At 38.6% G+C, this 19,519-nt stretch overlaps 1 protein-coding gene across 2 annotated transcripts; it reads right to left on the bottom strand.

Annotated features, from left to right (window-relative positions):
• Window positions 1–2,736: 2,736 nt before the first annotated feature.
• Window positions 2,737–19,507, bottom strand: rbm18 (RNA binding motif protein 18). 2 transcript variants are annotated; one of them, XM_036595059.1, is made up of 6 exons: window positions 19,329–19,507; window positions 17,756–17,869; window positions 9,059–9,185; window positions 7,593–7,679; window positions 4,691–4,779; window positions 2,737–3,758 (listed from the first exon to the last, which is right to left on the bottom strand). In XM_036595059.1, exons 2-6 carry the CDS (start codon window positions 17,860–17,862, stop codon window positions 3,593–3,595), a joined length of 576 nt encoding a protein of 191 aa, XP_036450952.1. In that variant the 5' UTR covers window positions 17,863–17,869; window positions 19,329–19,507; the 3' UTR covers window positions 2,737–3,592. The 2 variants fall into 2 exon arrangements, with proteins under 2 accessions (XP_036450952.1, XP_036450953.1); XM_036595060.1 differs by having other exon boundaries at window positions 7,599–7,679.
• Between the last annotated feature and the right edge of the window lie 12 nt (window positions 19,508–19,519).

The raw sequence follows: 19,519 nt of genomic DNA, 5'->3' as shown, positions 1-19,519 counted from the left end.
TTGCTCTGGGGTGATTCATGCGCCAATCATATTCTTATTCCTTCCATTAAAGCAGCATAAAAGTGTTATTAACCCTCAGAGCGACCATCCAAAGACCCCTCACACAGAGCAGGCTTTAAATCTGTGCAAAATATTGTACTTATGTGTATTATAGGAATATCGTCTCATGTCATAATCAGGATCACAAAAGAACATTTATTTATAGCCCGTTTTTCCTCAGTGTGGTAGACGTGATGAAGCGCTAACTAATGTCCCCAGGGGTCTTAGGTACGACCTAGCAATGCTCCGCCTACAAATGCGTCATTCTTTCATAGCAACTAATGCTTAAATGATTAAAAACAGTGCAGCTTCTACGAACTTTGATTTTGGTAGTATGTCCCCAGTGAACTCGAGTAATCACGCAAAAGTGATTTGAGTACATTTAATAAACTCGACTGATGTTTTGATATGGAAGCCCGTTTACATCACTGAACAAATTGACATTTAGTAAGTAGTAAGTAAGTAGTAAGTCATGATAATGAGAAACTGTTCTGTAGTTAAGACTTAGTGTTTCATAATTATAACAAAGCATTTCTTAATTATAGCTTTACTGTCTCATAATAATATCTCATAATTATGACTTCCTCTTTCATAATAATGAGACTCTATGTTATAATTATGCCTTATAACCTTATATTTAATTAATGACTTGCTATTTCATAACAGAGAGCCTGTCTCATAATTACAACTTAGAATCTCATATTTATAACTTGCTATCTTATAATAATGAGATTTCATAATATTGGGAAGGTTTTGACTTGGTATCTTATAAGTGGGACTTACTATATCATAATTTTCAATCTCATAATTCTCAATTAGAATATGATAATTATGAGTTTGACCTAGTATCTCAGAATTATGACTTTATCTCTCATATTTACAACTTCGCATCTCAATTATGGGAAAATGTTCTCATTATTATTAAATAGTAAGTTATTATGAGATCTTAAGTCATGATTATGAGACGCTAAGTCATAATTATGAGATACTAAGCCATAAAAAACTAAGCCATAATTAGGAGATAATCATTATTATCAGTATTATGAGACGTTACTATGACTTACTATATAGCCTTTTTTCCCCAGGTGGTGGAAAAACAGGCTTCCATATTTTTATGTATCATTTAAACATTCAACTTCATCTGGTTGTGTTTTACTAATAAAAAGCAGAAGAAGCCACAACATATGTGTTCATTATATGTAGTTCAGTTCAGAAGAGACAACTGGAGGATGAGCAAAATAAGTATAACAATACATAAACAGGTGATGCCAACGGCCAATGGGAAAGATGTTGAGTTTTACTCAATAAGACTGTGTTGACCAAACATGTATCAATTAAAACTGACAACTCATTGTGTCTCACTAAAACACAACTGACTCAGTTACGGGTATTTGTTAAGTAACATAATTGAGATAAAACTTAAATCCAAATTTAAATCTTAATGTTTTAAGTTCAAGCTTAATGAAAAACTGCACTTCACTTTATTTAGTGTCAGTACATAGTGCTGCTTTTCTAGTTCAAAATGCAAGGCTACCAACCTGGCCTGCGTTAGTGTAACTAATATAAATGACGAGAAATATCTACAAAAATTAATTTAAACTTAACACATTATACATTTAAATGTATATATAAATAGGCCATTTTTGGAAATGACAGAAAATTCCTCTTACCTCTCAGTTCGAGTGATGCACTGATAGGTCTTCTGAGATTGAGATTGGTCAATAATCCTGCAATCATACTCCTTAAATAATATAAATGTTTAATTAAAGGGCCCATATCATGGAAAATTGAATTTCTCTCACTTTATGAAATAAGAGGTTGCTGTGGTATGTAAGTTTCAAAATATACCATTTACTCTGCATTCATACACGGAAACTAAGCAAAAAACACCTGTTTGGATTTCATTGCTTTTGTGATATCATGAAACCTGATGCATTTACATCTGCCAATCAGCCTTTAGTATTTTAGCTCTGCTTATTCACACTTAAGTTATAAGGAGTGTTCCAGCCAGACTACTTTTTGAATCAATTGCAACATGACCATAGTATTGACAACACAGAATATGGACACTGTCAGTACTTTAGGAACACTGACCAACTGCATGTCTCTCTAAAAAGGGCTCCCAAGTGGCAGAGCTAAGATCTGCACAAGTTCATATTCTGGCAATATCAGCAGTTCATAACAAAGATATGCAAATGTGCAGCACCCCTGGTCAAATTAAATTTTGTTGATTTAACTGAAAAGTTAATGCATAGGCATATTTTTTTGCACAGGACACATTGTTTTTTCCCCCTAATATGCTAAATTTAGAAAACAAAACATTACTTTGAATTAGAATGTACAGAAGTATGTGAAGAGGATGAGTTAACTTATGTTCATTCAGAAAATCAACAAAACATGTCAGTTGACATGTCAATGTTGTTACAGCTCTTACAGGGCGCCATAGTGATGAACCTCTACTCTGATAAAAATGGATGCAAGACTCTTTGTAAAAATATTAAAAATAATCAGGAGAGAGCACAGACAGCCAGCTAAACTGTGCCGAGTGGAGCCACGCTTAGTGGGATTAGTTGGGACCTGAAGTTACTTAAATCCTCTGTGAGCTGGCTGTATGAAAAATAAACCTCACAGAGAGAACAACTGTAATACCTACATACTTACCAAGTTAACATGAAGAACATAAGGATCAATCCAAGCTCATATTCAGACTTGTTTTATTCTTTTGAGGATAATATCAGCTATCAAAATACTGCCAAACTTAGAGATTGCAGACAAGGACAAAGCCGTGAAGAGCCTGTGCGATGTCTTCGGTTCTGATCACAGAAACAAAGCCCTTTTTAAATAGCGGGTGATGCTATAAGGCAAGTTGTAATAAGATACTGACAGTCAAACAACTACTGTAACTATTAAGTAACTGTTAAGTACTTTTGTGCCATATTTTGTGCTCTGTCTATACAAAATATACCTACTGTCTAAACGAAGAAGGGGAAAAAGTCCTTACATTTTACTTCAGTACAATTACAAATCATTACTTTTCATTCTCACAATACAAAATGCTACAGCACATCTGCAGGCAATTCAAGATTACAATACAAGGTAGAGGAGGTTAAGAGTGGGTAAACAGAAACAATAGGCTCACTGATTAGATGGGGTTCTTTCACTGTGAATATCGATTTCAGGGGAATAAAAGTGGACGTGGTTTTGACAACGAAAGAAAGGTACAAAAACGTACAAAACCCATCATAAAATAAACAAAAAACACATTCTATGAACAATTAAAAGAAAAAAATTATAAAATCGCTGGAGAGATATATTACACAATGCACACACATCAGCTATAGAAGCGTCTCTGTGTTGGGAGGGAAAAGCTTCCTCCATTGAATTAGTATGTGTATTAGGTCATCTCAACCTAAAGGCTCAAATTCTCTCTCTAGCATAAATAAAGTCCAGATAGCGGCCTAAAACATAAGAAATGTGGTGTACAAGTCCATAGCAGGCTGTGTGAGTCCACTCAGTGCAGAGACAGCAGGCTGGTGAGCTGGACTGGAGGAGGTCATCTCCTGTGCCTGCGGAACTGCTTGTTGTACGGCTGAGATCTTTTATCCCTCTTCTCCGGGGGTTTGTTATAGAGGTAAGCTGAAGGTCCCGAATACTCGTCATCTGCATTCTCCTCCATCATCTGCAGCTTGGCTTCGATAGCTCTGATCTTCGCACTTACACTGAGAGAGAGAGAGAGAGAGAGAGAGAGAGAGAGAGAGAGAGAGAGAGAGAGAAGGAGGGAGGGAGAGAGAGAAGGAGGGAGGGAGAAAAACGCAGAAAAAAAAAGTTGGACAGAGGGAGTGAGAGGCAGAGAAAAGAGGAAAAAAGCATGAGAGAAAGAGAGAGAAAGAAAGGTTGGAGATATGAAGACAGAGAGAAGACAGACAGATAAGGAGAGAGGGGGAGACAGAAATAGAAAAAGGGGGGTGGAGAAAAGAGAAAGAAGCAGAGAAGGAGGGAGCGAGAGAGACAGAAAAACAGAAAAGGAGTTGGATGGGGCGAGAGAGAGAGAGAGAGAGAGAGACAGAAAGAGAAAGAGAGAGGAAGGTTGGACATATGGAGATGTACGGGGAAAAAAAATGAGGAGGGAGAGAGAAAGAAAAGGAGAGAAGGGAAGGTTAGACAGACAGAGGGAGGGGTGTGTGAGAGAGAGAGAGAGAAAAATAAAGAAAGAAAAGAAAAAGAGAGGAGGGTTGGACATATGGAGATGTGGGGAGAAAGAAATGAGGAGGAGGAGAGAGAAAAGGAGAGAAGGGAAGGTTAGACAGACAGAGGGAGGGGTGTGAGTGAGAGAGAGAGAGAGAGAGAGAGAGAGAGACTTATTTTAGTGTATGCAGGCTGCTGTGACTTTAGTTGAGGATGGAGGAGGGGAGGAAAAAAAAACAAAAACAAAACAAAAAAAAACAAAAAACACACACACAAACAACACTACGCCACTTCACCATTCAGTCGCACTTGGCTCAAGGAAATAGCTGTCGGAGATACAGAGCTAATGGCCTGGTACTGAAACACACTGGGACCATTTGTTTTCTACTGGAATGTCTAAGCAGGAGAGGGACAGAGAGAGAAACGCTGCATAAACATCAGCAAAAAATAAAGCAACTTCACAAACCTCAGCGACGTCGGCAGCTCCTCTGCTTCACTGGATGACGGTTCCAAGCTGGCAGGCAGGTTCTTGTCCCCTCTGTAAGGTTCAAACCTCTGCAAAACGACATACACACACATGCAGATGCAGACACACACACACACCAGGGAAACAGAAGACACATGCAGACACTTGTGAGACACATACATTCGACACATTGCACACACTGAGGACTGTTTGTGGAGAATGAACTCGCAGAGTGGACAAAGTCATGGCAGGCCACAGCTTTGGCGTATTGGCCAAATCCTTGCTCTGAGGCATAATGGGTGAAGTTGAACTGCACAGCATTGGGCCACGGGTTCATTCTTCTCAAAACTGCCCCACATTTTCCTTACGCCCATAAGTGTGGTGACCCCTCAGCATATCCTGTGAACCTGTGGAGAATAGAATGAGAAAGCACAATTAACTTGACTGGCAGACTCAAGAACCTCAAGAACCAAAGAAAGCATGGAAGAAATTCAAAGTCAGCCAGTGAAAGTGCTTCACACCCTTAACCTTTAAGTCCTTAACATCATAATGACTAACAGCACATAACTGATTTAATTTATAACCCAAGAATGGCATATGACTCATTTCAGAGTGATATACTGTATCAGGGAACGTCTCTGAGACAGCTGATCATTTTGTATTGACAGTGGGGAGGTGGGAGGTGACACATGATATCAGAAGTCATTTCAAAGGTGGGGAAATCATTACACTTTGACAGAAGATCGAGATGGCACAATGCCACCTTTTCCAATACTGATATCAAAACTGAATCCTCTAATATTAGTCATTTTGATTTCAGGTTGACTTACAGTAAAATCAGTGAATCAGCTGGGAGTTTTTTTTTGTTTTTTTTTAAATCTGATGATTTCAGGCAGCCTTATCAAAACCTGACAGCACATCATAAACCACTTTGATGGGGTAGTGAAACAAAATTGTAAGATCACTCCTTTTGTATTTTTATACAGGTGTTTCCAGCTCAGACAGTGTGCACAGTAGTTGTTTAAAAAAAGTTGTTTCAGAAACACCTGAAGAGTTCATTTGCAAAAAACATTTCCATTTTATTTCATTTTCATAAATAAATGTTATTTTATTGTGCATTCCAGGTAATATAAATCAAACTGCAGATGGGTTGTTCTGATCAAGTAATAAAAATATAGGTAACTTACAAAATTAGACTTTAAAAGAAAAACAATTTCAATAATTTGAAAAATTAGCAGATAACTCTGATAGTCATTTCATGCTCCAGGGTCAACAAAGCCATGTAATAGATGCAGGTTTCTTTTAAGTGCAATATTTAATGTTCTTTACCATAAAACAAATAGGTAAAATGCTAAAAATTCAACAGAAACAGCCCATTAATGGTCAATATTAAACATCTTTAAGATCATACCTCAGGAAATCTTAAGGCTGAATCTCAAATGACTCACTGCTCCCTACACAGTGCACTATGTGAGTTATGAAATTTTGGCTTTCAGACCCAAATATTGCACTTTGTGTCCAGTATGAATACACATGGCTGAATCCAAAGTGGTTCTTTGTTAGACACATTGTGCTCTGTTTAGATGCAGTAGCCATTATTTTAATACCTATGTACTGCACTTTTTAGAGAGAAGGGAACCATTTGAGATTCTGCCTAAAACAGTGTGCGACAGTGTTGCGTAATCTGAAATTTATCAAGTTCTGCTTGAGAACAGCGCTGGCGTTTGACTGTTTCAGCTGTAAAATGTGAAATTGCAATGCCTTGACAATGGACAATAACAGCTTTTGTGACTAAACGTACTTAAGGGTTCAGAATGCGCTGTGTGTTAAGAATAACTCCCTACAGTCAGCTCAGTGTTTTAAGGATGGTGTTTATTGTTTTTTGCAAATAAACTCTTCACTTATTTGATGCATCTGTACTGCCTATAAAGAGACTTTAAAGGGTGCGGGGTGGTAGAGGTGATGTTACAATCCACACATCTCAAACACATTATGCACTGATGCACAAATAAAGAGGCTACATTCCCGATAAACTGGTAACTGATAAATGCACATGCACTTTCAACCAGCCTAGTATTGCCCTCTCCAGCATACCGGGGAAGGATGCTTCTGCTTGTTGTTGTCAACAAGCCTGTACTGTTGACCTTGACCCCAGGCTGGTGTTACGCTCCCCTCAGACAGTGAGGGAAGTGTAAAAGGGCGTGATTCTCAACTATACAGGATTTCCTCTCTCTGAGCAGCAGCTGCCTATTGTTAGTGGCCTGGCTCTCTGGAGTAGTCCCACTCCATGTGCAGCACGAGCATCCTCAATACTCAGCCAAGCTACTGCTTCTGTCTAACTCTAACTGATTACGCTGCGGCTTCTGTTTGATTCTGGTCTACCATGCACAGCATGACCACTCCAGTTACAACCAATGTCACTACTTTAAAGTGATGTTGACAAAAAAAAAAATCGAATTTACACAGTTCCCTTCTTACTTAACACATGATGGCCCAATTAGCATCATGCAAACTGCATGCCTAAATAATCACACACTTGTCTCAAACCACAATGAGCTAAGTAATCTAGTTATGTCCAGTTTTATGTATAACAGTATGTAATACAGCGTCTGAACCATATAAGCAAGTCTATTTGAGATTCCCCAACACAGTTTGAGGCAAGTGCCTGGTGATTAAGGCTTGCGGTTTGCAGCTTCTTTTACTTGTTAGCTACATTAGCCTTATTGATTTAGCGCAAAACTAAAGAAGCAAACGTCAGACACCAAACGTGTCTTTTCGAACTGACTGCATTTGTGGCAAGGGGAAAATTGTGCAAATGTAATGTTTTGCCAAACAATCACTTTAAACAGGGTAAACAACTTCTATAACTGCTAGTGCTTTAGTGAGCTTGAGAGAGACTTACCTTTACCTGTGCGTGGGCCCAGCGCACCACTAGCTTCTTCGATAACGCCAGCTTTCCATTTAGACACTGTATGGCACGTTCAGCCTCCTGAGAAAACGGGGAAAAAAATAATCAAAAACTGTCTTGTTACCCCTGCTGCAGGGAGAAAGCTGTCAAAACATGCACACTTTCCACCACATATATTCAAAGGAGCTTTATCTAGTTATAAATAGCAATTTTTCACATTTTTTCTTAAAAACAACTGAATAACAACTACTGATGTCTAAAGCTAAGTGTAACAGAAGTATTGAATAAATTGCATGAAAATTCATTGACTAGAGCAGTTTTCTAATCCTGAGCCTTTTTGGTGTTTTATTCAGCTTCATCACAGTAGAACTTTTCATGATGCCGCTGACTTTTAATGCTAAGCAGAAGTGGCAGTACAGCACAACTGACAAAAAAAATACAGTGCATAAATACTTCATATTGGAAACAACATCTAAAACTATTTAAACATGGGAGTCCCAAAGCCATTGTTTCCCCTCACACGTGTGCTCTTTGGAGTTGGAAGAGAGTATAATGTGATGTCACCAAGAATAATAGCTGATGATGGATCACTGGATCTCCGGGACTATTGTTAAGTGTGTACATGAATCTGTAAACACACATTTCCCCACCTTAAACCACACTAAGGAATGCCTCCCATCATACTTCAAGGAGTAAGAAAACAATAACAACCATCAAATGCCTCCTTTAAGAAACAGTTTAAGCAAAAACACTAACGTAGCTAATAATAATCCTCCTAAAGGTCTGCCCCCACCCCACCAGTTAACACTAAGCATCTTATTCTGCCAATCAGGGACTTCAGAAGAAGTTAACTAGCTGGAGCCGGTGTGGCAGATTGTGACTCTGCAGGTATGTAGATCAGGAGGAGCAGGGTTGATGACCACTGCAATAAAGTATGTGCTCATTTTTGGCCAAAATTACATTCTCAGGTTATATTTAATTGTAAACCAACAAGCTTGGTGTATTGTTTTAATTGTCTGCGTTACCTACTGTGAAAGTACCAAAATATTCAAATCGAGGTAAAATTTGAGATTCACTGATGTATTGAACCTTCAAAGAATAAAGAATTGTATTCATATCGAATAGTTGTGACATCAGATATTTAGACCCTCAAATCTAATTATTTATGACTTTTTGGTATTTTTGGTCCAAATCTTTCTTTAAATTCCTCGACCAGATACCACTGCAACAGCATAATCATAATAATCAATCATAATAATAATAGTAATTCACAAATGACTACTGGTATTATGTATGTTAAACCATGATTTTCAGTGAACTATGAATCACTGAATGAATTGTTGAGTTGGTTTCTAAGTGTAGTTTCGAGATTCAGGCCTTCTTCAAAATCAGTTATATAATAGGGATTGGGCAAAGACAGACACTTCTACATGACCATTTGAAAAAAAGTTGTGCAGAACCTCTTTGGTGTGGAAGTTGACAAAACAGTATCCTCTGGGTTGGCCTTCCAGTGGTCCTGACTTATGAAATAAGAAGTCAAACTGCTTCACTTTCCCAAACTTTTCCAAGAGCTTCACGAGGTGATACCTACAGTAGAATAAAAATTTAACAAGAAGATATGTATCAATAGATTAGCATGACTGAAGAGATGGTTTGAGAATAATCTGAAGTAAAACAGCATTAATGCCATTTCAGCAATAATATAAAGATGACAACAAAAAAAAAACCAAACAAACCTTGTCTACAGTCACTTTTTAGCTATCTATAAAATCCTTCTGATAATTACATCTTTACAAAAAAAACTGCTCTGATAATAGATTTATGAGCATCTTCATGCTTAAAAAGACAACAATAAAAGTGAAGAATCCTTGGTAGGACATCAGTCCTCTCACAGATGTGCTTGATTAGAATGACAGGTCTCTTTACACCTTTTTAGCTGCAGTAAATCTTTTATTCACACAATACAGAGGATACAGCAAGAGGACAATGAAAGTATAAAAAAGAGGAAGTCTGAATTCCCCCCAGAGCTCAATTCCAAACAAACATCTACATCTGTGAACGGTTCCAAAACCCCACTGTCGACTGACGCACTGACAGCCAATTGGAGATGAGGGAAATTTCTAAGGCCCACCCCCATTCCATTCTTAACGTGAACAAGGGCAATAGATTATGGTCACTTCACAATCCTTAAAACCATTAGTGCTAGGGATGACTTATCCATGCCGAAGTGGTGAGCTGTATGCTGCCTAAGGATGCATGACTTTTACCTCAAGACAAAAGATAATGCAAAAAAATTGTAGCAGACTTGTACAATCCACACCCATTCCCTACTCTAATATTATCATTTTTACAATCAAATAATATGCCTACAAGAAAAAACAAAGCTCTTTTGATTAAACATAATCCGTAAAATGACAATAATGTACATGCAAACAAAGATATTAATGCAAAACACACTGCATTAAACAAAATGTTATATAGTGTAGCTTGTAATATCTACATGTCCAAAGACAATGATATTTTAAATATTACAAAATCTTACTGTCAAAAATTGTAAATTCTAAAAAAAAGCCTGACCCTGTACATACCACACTCTACTATTCCTGTTTACTGTGCAGTTTCATATAATTTGGATACATATTTTAATGCCCCTATTGGCATTAAAAGGCTTCTACAGTCTACTTATAATTCAAGAGTCCATTTTTTTTTACTCTACAGATCATCATTTAAGTGTGCCACTTCGTCCTAGAATAAGACGGCAAATATTTATCATCACAACTTGCTTAGAGGGGTAGCCAACTTATTTTGTCAATCTGTTTATGTTTTTAGCTGCAGACTTCTGCATGAATGTACTGTTCTCCATCAACAACAATAATGGTCAATTCAAATGAGAGAACTTTTCAATTGAGAATTTTGTGTTTCCTCAAACCAATTAGGGCAGATTTTTCACCAGCAACTCTTCTTTCACAGCCTCACTCCACTCAAACCACATATACTACAGTTATTCCCCGTAATCCTATTTCTCACACAGCTTCAAAATCTGACTTTTACACCTCTGCCAAAAAACAAAAGCTTAAAGCTTAAAAAAGCCTGTTGCTTTGGAGTTGTCTATGTTGCCATGGCTATGCAACTGTCTATGATCACACTGTTTAAAATGCACACAGTCCTGATCAGGCAGAGAAGATGAGCGTTTCTAGCTTTTAACTCCATTTTAACTACGGTTCTTTTTAATTCTTTTCTTGAATGCCTTGCTATCCCTTTGCTGCTGTAGCACTGAATTTTCCCAGTTGTGGAACTAAAAGAGAATCATCTTATTTTATCTTAGACACCGCCTCCAATTAGTGAATTCAGCTACTTTAAGGTATAAAGTAGAAACATAGAAAGTAAAGCACAAAAATTGATTTTGGTAGAAACATTGGATGAGCAGGTACCCCAAACCTGTAGGCTAGTGCACCCATGAACTTCTCTTTCAGAGAAGAGAGAACACATCAGGTCAGGGCCAATATTCATAAAGCCTTTAAGAGCAGGAGTGCTGATCTAATATCAAAGTCTTCTCTCATGTACAGTGGCCTGACAGAAACATATCCCAGATCAGCATTCCTACTCTAAGAAGATTTATGAACATGGACACAGGTCACACGAAGGTCCAAAATCAGAGGATGCAAAATAAACAAGTCATTTCAAAATGCCATGCCCAGTATTGAGGGGCAGTGTAGCATTCAGTCTGCATATAGGAGAGAAACGTTTTGCTTTCATTTAGCCAAACAGCACCGTTCTTGCTTGCTCATTTTTACGTAATCTTCATCATTTCTATTTAATAAAGCTGGGCTTAGCAGGAAAACCTGAAAAGAGGGCGTTTTTCTTCACCTGTATTGCATCAATCATTTCTGCTGCTTGCCTCACTAAATGTTGATCATGCATTGCCAGCTTAATGTAAACAAACCATCTCTGGCACAGTGCTGATGCTAGGCACCTGGATGATTCATGTTAATATGTAGCAGGAAAACATGTGATAACTTGTATAAACTGAACAAAATGTGTTACAGCTTGCATAAATAAAAGAAAACGATACTTTAGCCATTACATTACTCAAAAGATCCAAGTGTAACCAATTTTGACAGTGCACAATTCATATTTCACTTTCATTTCAAGTATTAAAGACAATTCCCAAAACTATCTGCTAGATAAACAACAACAAAACCACATTTGCGTAACAACACATTTGTGTTGTTACTTAACTGTTTTTTTTTTTCCCCCTGACACCCGCAGTGGTTTGGGAGTAGCCTGACTGGGACTGCTTTATTGTTTCAGGCTGGTTTGGGGTTATTTTTAATCCTGGAAAGGTAGGAGCTGGAGCAGGACTGGGGGTCCTGGCTGTTGTCTTAATGTCTTCCCCTCCTTTCCCTGGAGCTTTCTCTCCGAGGAGCATTTCGCACTTTCCCAGACTCCACCCACTCAGGCGCTGCTCACAGGGTTTTCCTGGTCCAGAGGAGAATGAGGAACTGATAGGGGCCTGATACTCAGGGACAACCTGTGGCTTTTAGCAGACCACAATGTACTCCTCTGGGGGCTATAAAACGTACAACCAGGAGGAAAAGAAAGGGGTCTGACTTAGGGGAAAACTGATGTCTAAGCTTCAGGGCATTCTGTGAAATCACAGTCCAGAGCCAAGCAAGACATCTGTATGAACCAAAGGAACAAGACAGCTGCCATCCCACCCACTCACAATCTCCAAGCTGCTGCTTTCAGTGGCACTGATGCAAGGCCTGAGTGACAGAACGCAAAAAGGAGAAGGCAGGCAGGTGTAAACAGAAAAATCTGAAAGCAACACTCCAGTGCTCCCCAGTAAGGACAGACATTTTTAGCATTTTTGCTATTTGAATAGCCTCACAGATCAGTATTCAAACACCAGAAAGGAAAAAATAAAATGAGAATGATACAATCCATGTATCTGCTATGTACATACTATATATACTGGCCAAAGTTTGTGGACTGCTCATTCAATGTTTCTTCCAAAATCAAGAGTATTAAAAAGTAGTTTGTCCCCCTCAGCTGCAGCAACTAACTGTACGCTTCAGAGAAGGCATTACATTAACTTTTGAACACTGTGGTTAATTTGATTGCATTCAGCAGCGGGAGCACTAATGAGATCAGGTATTGATGGATGATTAGTTCTGGATCACAAACGCCACTCCAACTCATCCCAAAGGTATTGGTTGGTGCTCTATCACTCTAGATAACGTAGTTCCACTGCTCCACAGCTCAATGCTGTGGGGCTTCATACCCCTCTAGACTACGCCTGGCAATGAATATTGTGACCTCAGGGTCTTGTGCGACAGTTCCAGAGCATCCTGTTCTACTGTCAATGCTTTTCTATGGAGACTATACAAGCTGTGTGTGCATTTGAACTCCAGTGTCAGCAGTGAGTGCACCTTAATGCAGCTGAATTCACTAACGAAAAGGGGTGTCCACAAACGTTTGGACATATAGTGTATTTTGTTGCTTCAGAATTTCATGATATGTTATGAGGTTACAATTACAAAGTGACGGACATTGCGTGAGCAGTCAGAGCCGAGTTAAGCCGAAGTGCCGAATAAAAAGGTTGTCAGCAGAGCTGACTATTCAGTTTTAGCAAACTGTAGTTAGTGAACTGACTAACTTAGCACACCATGAGGAGGTTGGGTTGACCTTATTGGGCAATGTTAAGTTTGGTTTTACATTTTGTGGACTTTTGCAGACAGTGGTGGTTTGAAATATGAACAAAGTGGGTCAAAAAGAACTGTTTTATTTATCTGTTTTATTCTGTGCAAACCTGGCTACTTGCTCACTGTAATGTCTTACGTTTCGTCTTGACACTGTTTTTGTGGGGGGTTCTTTACCTTTTATAACTGTTTGGAATTACTCACCAGTCTAGCCATTTCTATAAGGTTACAAGGCTTTAAACATGATCAACTCTTTGCCACAAGGTATTTTAAATGTTTTATTTTTTTTTTGTTTTGTTTTTAACTCTTGTGAACAAGAAGTAAAGAAATGCCAAATAATATACAGAAAATATTTGCAAATACAAATAATATACTGTAATTATCTATTCATAGTAATTTTTAAGATTTGATCTCCATTTTTGAAATATTATTTGAAACAAATTCTGGATATTAATTTCATTATAACTTGTTCATCAAATCAAATCACGTTTATTGTCACATCACATTTACACAGGTGCAAGGTGAGTGAAAATCTTAGGTGCATAGCCCCCTTGTAGAATATATATACGAAGAAAAAAAAGAAACATGTACACTGACTCTAAACTCAGTGGTGTACAGCATTATAAATGCTATACAGCTTTCGCAGTCATTTTACAATCATCTACAGCTCTGTTTACTACACTGGACACATCTAAAATTTCTTAATATTTCATTTACAGGTTCAGTGTTCTACTAATTATTTAAAACTTGTGAAGTTGCACAGGACAAGCATATTAGAATCATCTTGTACAACTGTCTGCAATCAAATCCGTTATGCGTTATTAAAAACATCAATTCCACACTTCTGAACAGTAGTGTACAAGCTGTATAACAATATAAAAAAAAATTAATGGGATGAGTTCAGATCTGTGTATTTTATTAATCCAGTCCCAGTCCTGTTGTATTTCAACATATATGAATCAGCAAGCAATGTGTTGAGCATATGTTGTTAGGAAAACCCCCCAGCTATACTCCAAGCCAATAACCACAACATCAGCATTACACATATGCACATCTGTCTGTCCAGATGATCTGAGCACGTGCTGAGAGGGCAGGTCTATTTCCTCTTTTTCTACCATTTTGTCGGAAATGACCTCCCATCCCCTTCTATCTGCCCACCACACAGACAATGCAAAGCAGAGTCCAAACAGCACAAACAGCCTGCAGCACATGCTGGAGCCATCAGTAGCCTCCAATTGGCCCCAGTGGTGGTCCAACAGGTCAGCGTGTTGGCCTCTGGTTACAACAGTAGCTCCATACGAAGGACAAGAGAGGAACTGTGGGGAAACCAACCCCAATGGAAGGTGAAAAGGGTTTTCTGTTTGGGTGTACGAGTGAGGATGTTTGAAGTTTACTTATTCAAATTGTTAAAACAGACAGTGCCAGAGCTTGTGGTCTTCATTACAGCTACAGGTGGATCACGGACATATATGGGTCAGTCTCAGAGTTTGAAATATTTGTCTGAATTAGTTATAGTCAAGACCGCTAGAGCAGAGTCCGAGTCAAGACTGAGACAAGGACATATTGAGTCAAGACCAACACTAAGTACTCGAATTCCAGTCAAGACCAAGACCAGTAGTGGCTGAGACTGAAAGCGAGACAAGATTGAGATTAGACTAAGATTTTTTTTTAGTTTTTGGTTGTGATGTGGGGGGATTGGGCTCAGACAGATTTTTTTTTTGGTTTGGATTTAAAACTGCTGCCCGTCAGGTTGGACTTGGGCAGAATGTTCTCAGGCCATATTTCATATTTGAATTCAGCTCAAAATTTCAGCCCTGATTAAAGCTCTAGTTCAGGGCTGCCCAAAGTGTGGCCTGCTAGAAAGTTAGCCTAATCCCTTCCCCTCTCCCAATGAGAGTACAAACATATTTTTATTCTCTTACACTGTTTACATTTGTATTTCTGTAGAATTTTAGTAAGAAAACACAGTGCAAATGTTACAAACAGTATTTTTCACTATTTGCCTTCATTGTTTGTATATTTTTTTGCATATTGATTTGTGGTTTTGGCCCCCAGTCCCCCACAAACATTGCAAGACAAAAAGTTGTGGCACCCATGCTCTAGTCGAAGTGCGAAAGGAAAGTGTTAATTGAACTGTGGAAGGTCTGTCTGTGTTGCAGCAGTATTTTCCCCACAAATTCATCCATTTTGCCAAGAACTGAAGGTTCTTTGCAGGGCAGGCCTGGAAGGCAGTGAGGTGATGCAGTATAGTGAAGTGGTGAAGTGGAAAGTGTGTGTGTGTGTGTATAGGGCAAGATTATGACAGGCAGCGTGAGCGATCTCAGCAGTGTACCTTGTCATGTTGCCCTGGCAATGACCTTCCAAGTTACTGCTTAAAAGTTTCAGTGCAAACAACATTCCCATCACAGAGAAACAAAAGGAATTTAGCAATTGCAAAATGCATCAATATATTTCTGCGGGTATTTATTTACTGTAAGATTCATGAATACTGGCAAAAATGTGCGTGTTGTAAAATGTGAGTAAACTAAAAGAAATATACTGGTGACCAGATTTTGAGGTTCAATAAGATTTTCAATTCTTGGGTCAAGATTCAGTTTGATTTTTGATATTTAACATACTAAAAATGTTGATTTTACAAAACTCTACTTATATACACTCCTAAAAAAAGATGGTTCTTTAAGGGCACTTTACTAAAGAAAATGGTGCTATATATAACTATGAACACCCAAAAACCCTTGGCATGATTAAAAGGTTCTTTGCATGATGAAAGGGTTCTTCAGATTGATGGATAACTTTTTTAGAAAATAGTTCTTTACAGCACCAACAAGGTTTCTTCTATTGTTACAATGTCAAGTTTGTAACAATAGTAAAACTCATTTTGGTGCTATATAAAATATTTCCAAACAAGTTATATATAGAACCATCTTCAACACATGCTCCATCAATTTGAAGAACGCTTTCACGATGCAAAGGGTTCTGTGAATGTTCATGGTTCTATATGGAATCATTTTCTTTACTAAGGAACCCCAGAAGAACCATCCTTTTTTAAAGGGTGTTCTACACAGATTTATGAATGCAAAATATTGCAAAGTGGCATGTGCTTGCAAAAAACAGTGATCCTGTAAAACAATTTAACAATAAACAATGGGCATATTGGCGATATATTCCATTTAAATACACCATTTTTAGCATACAATCTGTTACATGATTTTCTAATACAGCATTGAAATTGTTACACACTTACCCATGTGTCCTACAACCAGCCATTAAACACCATCATATGCAAGACAAGCTTACTGAAGCCAGAGACCTTGAGGGCTGTCGTGTTCCAGCCTAATCTCCCCACACTAGCCAGTGATCAATTGACTTTCACTTTCTACCTCATCTTCTGCAGCCCCATCCATCACCCTGACGCTCAGCCCACATTTGCTTCAACAGAAAAAATTACCAGTGCACTTTTACCCCACAACTCCAATAGTGCTTTCAATTATCCACTTATTTAGAAACCTCAGGGAAATAATAATAATAATAAAAAAAAAAAAACTATGTTAGGTGAGCAGTGACCTCACACAGCAGGATTTTCAGCGCTCTGTATGTGAGCCTGTGTGATTCTGAAGTGGACTTCGCTACAACAAACACTTCCAGCATGTGAGCTAATTAATCTTCCCAAACACCAGCCTGTGGGCATCATGGCTGTTTTCATTCGAGCAGGTTATTTAAAGAAAAACAGCGGATCGAGTGGGAAGGAAACGCCTGTCTAGACATCGGCCCAGGCAAGCCGTACATTTTCCAGCAGCCCTCTCTCAACCTGTGCTGTTTCTCTCTCTCTTTCTTACCGTGTCCCCCCCCCCTCCCCCCTCCACCTTACGCAGTGGCTACAGGTTGACAGTGTAAACATGCCAGGTGAGTAGGAAACGGTGGGAGTCACTGAGCAAAGCAGGTCTCCACGGCCGAATGGCTCTCTTTCACACGCCCCACCGTCATCTGCTCATTCTCCAGAACAACACGCACACACTTGGCTAATCAATCACCCAGGCAGGCGAGGCTTAGAGGGCCAAGCTCTCAGCACAAGGAGTCCCTCTCGACTAGTAAGAATGTAATGATTTCAATACAGTATTGAAAAACAAGAAACTTAAAGTGTAAATTTAAACATTTAAAGTTACAGTGCATCGAAATTTAAAACCGAACCGCTGACATATCCAAGTACCTATTATTGAAAGACTACTAATTAATAAAAACCAGGCATTTGGGTGTATTTGTGCATTGTTTATCGCTTAACTGCATCGCTACTATGCAATAATTGGGTTTGTATTTTTCTGAGCCAATTCTGTACAGTTTATAATTTCAGCTTTGCACATAAAAGACATAAAATATCAAATCGAACTGAAATTCACACCAAACTTAAAAACAATATGTGCATTGTTACACCCCTATCAGTTACTAATAGGTACTCACTCTGTGATTTTCGGATCGATGTTGCCGATCCACAGACGATGGCCCTCCTGTGACGAGCCGCTCGAAAGGATGGAGGCATTCTCCACTGTCTCTGCAGGCGACTGCATTGGGCTCCTGGAAAGTGAGAGTAAGAGATTCAGCTTCTTAAAAACGACATCATGGGGCTTGGTGAGCTACAACATCCTAAAGGATGAGTTTAGGATAGGGTTGCCCTTCGTCCAGGATTTCTCAGGATTGTCCAGGTTTTTGGTGGCTTGTCCAGGAAAAATTCCTTTCCTGGTTACAAAATGTCCAAGAATCTAAGCATTTTCTTATGTTTTTTTTTTAAGTGGAATTCAATTTGCTGCGTCAGACTATGTGCATACAAAGAATAGTTTGATTAGGTTGCATTACCTTCAATGTACAGGGACAACTGTTTACTGATAACTGAGAGATTAAGTTCCCTAGCTGAAATGACAGTTACCTCACAATTACCCGACTGATCAAGCACCCAAGAATTTGTACAGGGCTGATTTGGCAACCCTACTCTACGACCGCTAATAACTGAGGTGGTGCTGTGGTTTCTCCACACCACACTGCTTGGTAGAAAGCTAACCACATGTTGGTTTTAACACCATCTCATATATTAGACAGTGAATCAAACAAGCTTTCTGAGACTGAGTGACTGCCTGATGTCTGTAAATCACTGACTAGAAATATATAATTTCAAACATGATAGACATGCTAGATACAATGCAAACAGACAACAAAACAGCTATTTTGTTCTAGATTAACTCTTAAAAAATGGTTCTTCAAGGGTTCTGTAGTAAACGCAGCAGTTCTATTTAGAACCATTTCAGGCTCAAATGGTTCTTTGCATGGTGAAATGGTTCTTTATATTGATGGAGAAAGTGCTGTACATGTTTCTATATAGAACTATTTTATAAACGGTTCTACATCACACCCAGAAAGCTTCTTCTGTTACAACTACAAGCTATAAGCTATATGGAACCAAATTCAAAAAGATTCTATATAGAACAATATACAACAAATTTCCCATAAAAACAACATTTAATCACGCAAAGAACCATGTAAGCAAGAAATGGCTCCATATAGAACTCATGGCTCTAAATAGATCCACGGTCCTTAATAAAGATTCTTTGAAAAAACATCATTTTTAAGTGTGTAGACGGTGAACCATGTCGGCGTTTCTGAGACTGAGTGACTGCCCGCTGTCCGAAAATCACTGATTCGAGATGTTTCACTGTAAACATGATAGCTCGCTATGTGCTGTATGTAATGTAATTATAAACTCTCATAAACAATACAACGCAAACAGACAACATAACAGCTATTCTTTTCTAGCTTGGACAGATAATACACAAACACTGTCTGAATCGACATGCTTTTATAGCTATAAATAAGTTACTGGCCGCCAAAAACAGGCAGCGCTAACGTTAACTTCATGGTGAATAACTCACATTAACATTAGTAAAAATATCAATGTTGTATCACTAAGGTAGTTAGCTAACTAGTTAGCTTAGCATAGCACTGTTTGTTGCTCTAGGTCAACTAAATCCTATTTTTTACTTACCGTAAACTCTCGTTAACCTTTACAACTCGCGACTTGAAAGCAGGACTTAGAGTCGCGGTAGTAAAGTCTTAAAAACGAACCATATCACCAGTTCACCCCTAAACTAACCGCTTGTAGTTTATTTGACGCGCTTGTTGACAGCTTCGGCGCTAACAGCGCTAGCAGGACAACGCAAACGAGTGACGTCGTTG

The sequence above is a fragment of the Colossoma macropomum genome, unplaced genomic scaffold, assembly GCF_904425465.1.
Source record: "Colossoma macropomum unplaced genomic scaffold, Colossoma_macropomum, whole genome shotgun sequence".
NCBI lineage: Eukaryota > Metazoa > Chordata > Actinopteri > Characiformes > Serrasalmidae > Colossoma > Colossoma macropomum.
This window is presented reverse-complemented; position numbering and strand designations above follow the sequence as displayed.